The sequence below is a fragment of the Spea bombifrons genome, chromosome 10, assembly GCF_027358695.1.
Source record: "Spea bombifrons isolate aSpeBom1 chromosome 10, aSpeBom1.2.pri, whole genome shotgun sequence".
NCBI lineage: Eukaryota > Metazoa > Chordata > Amphibia > Anura > Pelobatidae > Spea > Spea bombifrons.
Genome location: NC_071096.1, coordinates 26,338,172 through 26,346,861, shown reverse-complemented (window position 1 = coordinate 26,346,861; position 8,690 = coordinate 26,338,172). Strand labels below are relative to the sequence as shown.

At 36.3% G+C, this 8,690-nt stretch overlaps 1 protein-coding gene across 1 annotated transcript; it reads right to left on the bottom strand.

Annotated features, from left to right (window-relative positions):
- Nucleotides 1-1,509: 1,509 nt before the first annotated feature.
- Nucleotides 1,510-6,992, bottom strand: LOC128467942 (cathepsin W-like). The gene is made up of 11 exons (XM_053449690.1): nucleotides 6,857-6,992; nucleotides 6,597-6,651; nucleotides 6,098-6,211; nucleotides 5,765-5,901; nucleotides 4,325-4,421; nucleotides 4,153-4,233; nucleotides 3,318-3,434; nucleotides 2,959-3,023; nucleotides 2,784-2,871; nucleotides 2,388-2,446; nucleotides 1,510-1,725 (listed from the first exon to the last, which is right to left on the bottom strand). The coding sequence occupies exons 1-11, from the start codon at nucleotides 6,926-6,928 to the stop codon at nucleotides 1,624-1,626; spliced, it is 987 nt and encodes a 328-aa protein (XP_053305665.1). The 5' UTR covers nucleotides 6,929-6,992; the 3' UTR covers nucleotides 1,510-1,623.
- Between the last annotated feature and the right edge of the window lie 1,698 nt (nucleotides 6,993-8,690).

Sequence of the window (8,690 nt, the reverse complement as noted above, 5' to 3'; positions counted from 1 at the left end):
ACAGCAAGTATTGTTATCCACCTCCCTGTCGATTAACAAATAATTGCATTATGTCTCTTGTGGAGGGGGTGAAGGAACCGCTCACGTTCCCATGCAGACATGACTTTGAGCTCCAAAGTTGAGAAGGTTATAGATTATGGTGAAGTAGCATGAGTGGACAGAGTTAAAAAATGTCTTAAACCTAAACATCAAGCATGTGTAACAGCAACATACACGCTATTAACATGCTATCAAAGCAATGGTATCAAGCCTACCCTTACAAAAAAGTACTGCATTTTTTCTGAAGTAATACTGCCGTTTTTTGGACATGAAAATACACTTTTACTGCAGTATTACTGCATTTGTACTTCACTGTACTGCAGTATTACTGCACATTTAGTGCACTTTTTTTTTTATATTGCAAACCTACAGTTATACTTCAAGGTACTGCAGCTTTATTGCATTTGTACTTCCGTACAAAAATAACTGCAGAAAAACTGCAGTACAGTGAAGTACAAATGCAGTAAAACTGCAGTAAACGTGCAGTAATACTGCAGTAAAAGTGCAGTATTGCAGTTTTTTCATGTCCAAAAAACGGCAGTATTACTTCAGAAAAACTGCAGTAATTTTTTTGTAAGGGTATACTCCAAAAAGATAATAATGGGCTTGGTGTTAGCTTCTAATGTAAAAAAAATTCACACCTAAACATGCAGGAAAGGGAAGTACATACTGGTCTCATATTCACACATATATATATATATTGTTTAGAGGTGTCTATTGTATGAAAAAAAAGGTGTTTAAAGCCACATTATGGTTAAACTGATGCTGGGAGACGAGTTGCTCAATTTCTTTATAGTGGACTGATTATAGTTAAAATGTAATTATACCACACCCAATGATACCATTCTATTAAGTGACACATTTCCTGCTCCCGGCAGCCTGCTTGTCCTAGATATGTTGGTAATACCGGCTTTCACATCAGGTAAAGAGTTGAGTGAAATACTTGAAGGTGAAAACGCTCCTATTATTATGTTGGAACCAAACTTATTATTCACCACGGTCAAGTTTTCAGAGGAAATACCATACCCGAAAACTCGAAAAAGATCTTTCACAACCCGTGCAACCACTCTTTTATTCTCTGTATTCTGTTTTTGGTTTTTTTTTTCAAGACAAAATCATGAAATTTTTGAAGACTCTCATGGCAAAGAATAGAGACAACAGTATACAATCTTTTTTTCAACATTTATTTATATGGTGAAAAATATATGGTTTATAAGGTTTATATGGTTCGTCTATGTGAAAAAAAACCTTCGTATTCCACGAATAGTCACCCATTCTCATGTTTTCTTCAGTAAAGTACAATGAATACAGGTACTCAGTTTACAAAAAAACATAAGAAAAACAATAGAATAACAAAATGAGTAGAAGTATACATTTCAACAGCAGAGGATACTAAGCGAGTCATAACAACTACTGAAATTACTATACACAGTGGTCACTCGCAAATAAAAGAGAAGAGGGGAAAAGAGCGGGAGAGAGAAAAAAGAAATAAAATAAATCAGCTTATTACACACACAAAGAAACAATTTGGAATTCAAATACTGCAACCAAAAAATATTGTGGGAAAAACCCATCTTGAGCTGGTTATGGAGGACATTGTGGTCTTTTTTTCTTGTCAAATGTAGCAGTCATAGGGTATGTGGTGATTCCACACATGTTTTTACCCCATTGTAGTCTGAAATAGCCCTGGAAAAAAACAGACAAAAAAAGAGTTGTTTAAAATAAAGGAGGAGATGTGTTGTTATATAAAACACCTCATCAAAAATATTTCATTACCATCTCTACACATGGGTTGGTTTACTCATGCATGCACGTTATTTAGGTGAGAGGAAAATAAGTAGTAAATTTTTAAAAAAAACTCTTAATGGGATGAAATCTCTGAAATGCACTTTATATTTTGAGGAAGCTTTTCAGATTACGAGCTATGTCCTCTAACTTGCCTGAGAAAGACGGTGATCTATTTAACTACAGATAGGTTACACTGTCCTACACTGACTAGACCCAAGGTGGCAGAACAGTCTGCCGCATTACAGGGGGCAAATGGGGTCCATTTTTCTAGCACCCTTGTCAACATTCTCTTTCTTATTATCATAGGAATGAATCTCATGTGTGTATCCTAGGTGTCTATATATGGGTTTATTTTTTTTACCATAGGCATTGTTGAAATTTATTCCATTCATGAAATATAATATTGGGCACATATAGTGAATAATACCAACAATGTATTCTGGCTTAGGCTAATGATGGTGGCAGCCCCAGTGGCAGGGCAGTTGGGGAGATCAGAGTTCTCCCTTGTAGCTCAACCAAAATATGACACTTCATCAAATGCACAAGAAATAAAGCCTTACATTTTCTCCCCAGTTCTCTCCCCAGCTATTCTTCAGGATCCAGTAGGGCTTTGGCATTTCTAAATAGGAAATCGGGTAAAAATTTAGTTGCTGTGCTATTTATGTCTGTTTTCATTGTGCAGCACGCCAAACATGTACAGTATTATTTTGACTATAGTTTAGCAAAGTAGGCATTTCTTTTTGAAAAGTGCAGAGGTTTTGCTAGGACACTTTGGGTCCAGTGGCTGCCTGATGACATATCAGTGTGTGTGTGTGTGTGTGTGTGTGTGTGTGTGTCACGGCCAGCTAGCATCGCACTGGGCATTTGCTCAGTGTGCCAGATGGCCAGTCTGAGCCAAAGGACGCATGCCAACTTGCCTTTGATTCCAATGTTCAGTAATATTGCAGTCCTCTTACCTTTGGAATATCCAACAATTAAAACCACATGATCTCCCCGAGTTGGGTCACACTTTTCTTTCTGGTCTATGATTCCTCCAGTGTATGACTGTAAAATGTACAAAGTTCTGACTGTGAAGAGCAAGGAAGCGTTGGGCAGATGTCTATTATATTACTTAGCTTAATGCTCACTCACCTTGAGTAGAGCTTTATTAATGACCACTGTCAGAGTTCCTGAGTGTGCAAGATGAGCAGTCATTGCTGTAAGTGAGAAAGTAGATATGAGATTAGGCTAGGAGAATGCCAAGCGTGTGTGCCGATGAAATGACACTTTCTTATCTGTAGATTATAGGTGATAATGAGAGTGAGAAGAGCACAGGAGCATAGAGTCATGAAAAGACTACTTTTCCAACCAGCCGTTTTCATCTCAAGATGACCAATTTACGATACAGAGAAGTATTTTTAATTAATAAATAATGACACGCGTAGATCACACTTTTTAATATGTTTAATACTAATCTCAAACTTGCAAATGCAACCAATGAATCTCTTTACCTTCCTCATGCTGAGCAATCATTTTAAATCCAGTGATTGAAGCTTTAGGTCCCGAAACTGTTTTACACGATCCTTTCTTCGCTGTGTAGGGGTATGCGGCTTCACTAGCTAGACCGCCTAAGAAGAAAAATCAGAGGTCAGTTTGATTCAAGTATAGCGGCTGCATAATAACCACTATGCACCCTGCTTTTTTCTTTGTTTGTTTTTTTTTTAACTTAAACTTTGAGGAAAAATTAGCTATCCTGATGTACCAGCAGGGGAAGGCTGGCAACATTCAACCCATGGGGCAATCCCAGCCAGATGGCATAGTGAAAAAAAGCAGACAAAAAGACGACCTGGAGGCAACATGCACATAGTATACTATCCAGTCTTGTGGATATGAATTTAAGAAACATGAATACATAAAAACAGAGAGAGAACAAAGACAAATTAACACAGAAAACAGTCAATCGATAAGTAAAAATGACAAAGACCAAGTGCTGATTAAGAAAATGGGCAGACTAGATGTTTGAGTGTCCATGTAGCCTGGATCCCTTGTGTGCCATGTTCATGCAACTGTTAGAAAATGTTTTTAGTTAAAGCAAAATGTGATTCCAGGAGAGAAAGCATGCTATTCCTAGGAGATGGGGGTTGAGTTACACAAACACAATTTAATTCACATTTTTCATTTCCATATACATTTTCAAAGCTTGAGTGCTGGGAGGCAAATATAGTTCGCTGCCTTAGAAAAGAGCATTACCATCCCTTTAAGTTTTGAGTAGAAATTCAGATAATGAAGTATACGGTAATAGTTGATGCTGCCATAGCAGAAAGCAAACTATTATAATTTTCCTACCTTGCTCGAGAACCGTTATAAAAGCATCCCATGGAAAACTTCCTTCACAACTATTCTTGCAAGTATTACAGTCTACAAGTTCTAGAAAAAAAAAGTGAAAAAATTAAAATGAAGATGATGGATGATATAGTCATATAAATGGGGTAACTTGAAGCGTGATGGATCAACTTACGCTGTTCTGATAATTCCTTTCCAAGATCTCCCAAAATTCCTAATTGCGCTTCTATGTTAGCAACAGCAGCAAAAGCCCAGCATGAATAACACTGTCCCTGGAGAAAAAACAGTCACTAAATTAGCAAGCAACCAAATTATGGTAATATTACATGGTCACATTGCAGTTGTCTAGATTCTTATTAATAGTGGTACCATGAAATAAAGATTACCAGATCCTTCAGTCAAATATGCCACCATTTGGAATCTTTTTATAATGTTCTCTGAAAAGGAATGATCTGCCGTCTCAAAAAAGTTTTATCGGCTGTAAGACTGCAGGCTAGCTAAGGATGGGGCAGTTAGTGGTGGCAGAGAAGGGGTAGATCTGGATAGAAGTTGGAGATGAGTTAAACAGGGAACATTTTCACTTTTACTTCTGTACTGTTCAGATTGGCTTTGTTTGATGTGGGGTCTATTAGACACATTGGGTCTATTTAAATCTAGTTTATACATTTTGAAGAAAAAAAGGAGCAAGCAAAAATTGATACCCCACTAGTCAGCGATTCAACTCAACATAGCACATAGTCAAGTAACATGCACTAATTACTCTTGCATACCGATTTAGAAACTCACTCACAATTTCCTCGTAATGAAGACCATTGTTCATTTAAGAAGATCAAAGCCAATCTCCGGACCAGATCAAAGTAATTAGACAAGATGGTCCAATTAGGCTAAACTAGCTATAAAAGTGTGTCCAGATCCACTAAAAGCTCATCCAAGAAAAATATAACCTTTATATGCCTTGACGTGGCGGGTGAGCTTAATTATGCTTTGGCCAATTCATATAACCAAAACCTCTCATTTATATTATGTTTATATATTTGTTGCCAACTTTATTAGGGTGAGAAGTGCAGACAGTTTTTGTTTTTTGTATATACGTTTTAAACCTTTACACATTCTAATCCTATTTGTTACAGCTGTGCTGTGCACGTGTGTTAGTTGTAATGAATTATGTGTAAATTTGATATATATATATATATACAATTTAGTGTAACGCTATATGTGTAATAATAAAACAAATAATAACAACTGCTAAAAACGCCTCTGAATAAGTGAAAACAAAGACAGAAAACATGAAATACCTTCATTTAGCATCATCCGCAATGCAAGTAGTGGTGCCTAGTGCTTGAAACGCAATATGAAGAAAAAGGGTTATTTTGTGTCTTGTATTTTATTTAGATTTTTATGACTTGAATGGGTGTCAACAAATTTTCCAAAATTTCTAAAATTATCCAAAAAGGAAGGAACCAAAAATGTGCCTGAGCAGTTTATTGTTAAAATGTTGCCTAAATACAGCAGTTATAGCTTGTAAACCATGTATTGTTTGTTTGAAACACCACGTCATATCTGTTTAGTAAAAAATACAGGTAATCATCATAGCCTGTGTTGAACTGTTTCTTACCTGATCCTTGACTTTTGAAATAACCCTTTTTTTACGCCAGTCGCAAGTCTTTGGAGGGGATGCCTTTTGTTTGGTACTTTCCAATGAGGGCGACATCGGAACCTTTGTGCCCAAATGATAGCTACTAAATTCTTCATCTACGGGGACAGTTTCAATAAGTATAATGGAACGAATGTAATGAATGAGTCAATAGATAAATGGCACCAGAAGAAAGGTTCCAGATACAGATGGTTGAAATGACTAAAGTAAAAAAATGAGGATCAATAGATGACAAGACGATTATAACTAAAGAATTAAAGAGCGGACTGAAGAACGATAAGGTTTTCGTTATACCTGTGAGATCACTAAACTTGGTCACCCCATACTTTGCTGTACCAAGCTCAGTCTTCTGCAGGAGTCGGGCCTTTTCCATGTTTTTTGAAAAAATCAGCAGTCGATCTTTAAACTCTGCGGTGAAGAACCATGCGGTCATTAAGGTCGTAATTCTTTATATACAACTATAAGGAGTAAGCTAAGCGCTCTTCGACTTGGAGAGCATGTCCAGTGAAATAGCATAGTAATAATGTCACTAGAAACATATATAAGGACAGCATGCTCCAAGTGCTCTATCCAGCTCTGTCCACAACAAATATACAGAAACGGAATGAATGGAAAACTCATTGCATTATATATTGCAGATATGCTGAAGAAGACACATGGAGATTCCTTTATGTAGAGACAAATATTTCTATGTACTACTGAAATAAAGCGCAATCTGGATTTTACAAAAAAAATCATTTAAAAATTTACATGACTTGAAATACATTAAAGTTATTTTTGCTAGAGATCCCACCTTCTTCGTTCTTATAGGTCTTGTTAAACCGAAGTATAAAGTTTTCAAACTGTGCCTAAAAATAGATAGAATACATAAAAAAAAAAATGAGATGGTGGTCATAAAACTAAAATGAGTTGGTATAGGTTTGTATAAAGAGGTTTTAATTACCTGCCCCACAACCATATGAAAGAGGAAAACAAGTAGAAAAAAGTATCTAAAAAAATTAAATCAATGTAAAAAAAAAGTAATAAGACCAAATATCACCAATGGACACTCACCATTTCAGAGTTCCCAGAGATTAGGACTGGAGAAATAACTGCAAGAGCTAAAGCTGAGCACAGAAGAGCCATGCTAGAGAAGATAGACGAAGGTCGTGTCTGAGAATCAAATCTTTAGACTGTAGGTATAGATCAATATGCTTTCGTAAAATTGAAACAAGTTTGGTAAAGACACCTTTTACTTCCTGCTTGATGTTTATCTGACATCCACCGATGGTGGAGATCCACGCATGGTTATTAAAATTGATCAAAAGGTAGTTATTGCAAAACACTTAATTTGCAGAACAAACAACTGATTGTCTCTTATTTAACAACAAATTTGAATTGACGTCCTCCAATCACCTAAACACCAGAGAAAAACAACAGCATCTAAAACATAACTTTCATAATAATATCCCTAAAAAAAACTACCCGGTGGGAATTCTTGCCCCAACTACCTATTGGTACTAATGTTTTGATAAACCAGCCTTACTTTTTGGATATGTTAAGTAGAATTCCTATCGTCTTTATCTAGGGTAACGTTTGACATCCAGCAATCAGAGTATAAGGTTCTTCCCCACAGGACTGCAAACTCCTCTATAGCCATTTTCTTATCCAGAGATTCATTGAGATTTATAGTAAGACTAGACCCCAAAGTATACACTCTACGCTCCTTCCCATCAGAGATGTTTAGGGGTCCACAGAGTCTATTTAGCGCAAACAAGGGTGGGCAGGAAAACAATTACCTCTTGAGCCAGTCCAAATTCTTTTAAGAGGTCTTGTCCTAATTGAGCCAGCAGTAGAAGTGTAAGGTGAGTGAGTTTGTGTGTTAGCGTAAGTGTATGTAAGAGTGTGTTGTTAGTATATGTGCTGGTAAGTCTTTGTGTATGTTAGTGTTTGTGTTAGTTACCAGGGGCAGGCCACTTGGCTTAACTTACCCCTGGGTTAGATGATGCCAGCTCTCTCCTGAGCACAAACCACCCAAAGATATTCCTGACAAAGAACACTTGCTTGACCAACAAAACTGATACAGCATATCCATCCATCAACATGGAGATCCAACAACATGCAATAAATGAAAAGCATGCATAGTAGATAAGAAGAGTCAGCAACGGGGATAGGTCAATGGACACATGGATTTCAGGATGCTCTCCTCATGCTGATATCTACTTGTACGTGTTTTTAATACCCAATTAAGTTAAAATATTTTCTTCTGTTTTCATCATTCAACTGCTGTTGCGACATTTTTTTGTAGGTTAGGGACAGGAAATTTAAGTTTAGAAGAGAGATACTGGTGGTCTACATGAAATTCACACCATGCAAAACGGAGAAAAAAAAAGAGTAGATACTTAACCACAAAATGTTTTATTATCTTCTTAAAATAAGTAAACAAAAAAAAGTAATTTGTGTGACCGTTAACCCAAATGAATGCTACAACACCTGTGAATTTCTCAACAAACAATTCACTAAATAAGAATACAAAAACAATACGTGCTTGCAAATCAAAAACAAATAAATGTGTCCAATAAACAAACACAAATAGGTGGAGCAAATAAAGAAATAAGAGTTTATACCTTTCCCTTATGGTAATGAGTTTATGTAGTCTAAATGAGAAGGACCATTGTACGGTGCTGCGGAATATGATGGTGCTATATAAAACAACAATTAATAATATGAGCAAAATCATTGTTGAACTAAAAACTACTAAAAATGTTCTCATGTTCCAATGTAAACACATAGTCATCCTTAATGAAATTAAGCGACAGTGGGGTTTTCATTTTTATTGCATACATAACTAAAAGGAATATCTCCACCTTCACGTTGACAATATGTATACTATAAGATGATTCTGTGT

Coding starts and splice junctions, on each gene's coding strand:
- LOC128467942 (XM_053449690.1), bottom strand. CDS start 6,928: ATGGCTCTTCTGTGCTCAGCTTTAGCTCTTGCAGTTATTTCTCCAGTC. Junction 6,212..6,596: donor GACCTATAAGAACGAAGAAG/GTGGGATCTCTA, acceptor TCTTCACCGCAG/AGTTTAAAGATCGACTGCTG. Junction 4,422..5,764: donor TTTCAAAAGTCAAGGATCAG/GTAAGAAACAGT, acceptor TTTTTTCTCCAG/GGACAGTGTTATTCATGCTG.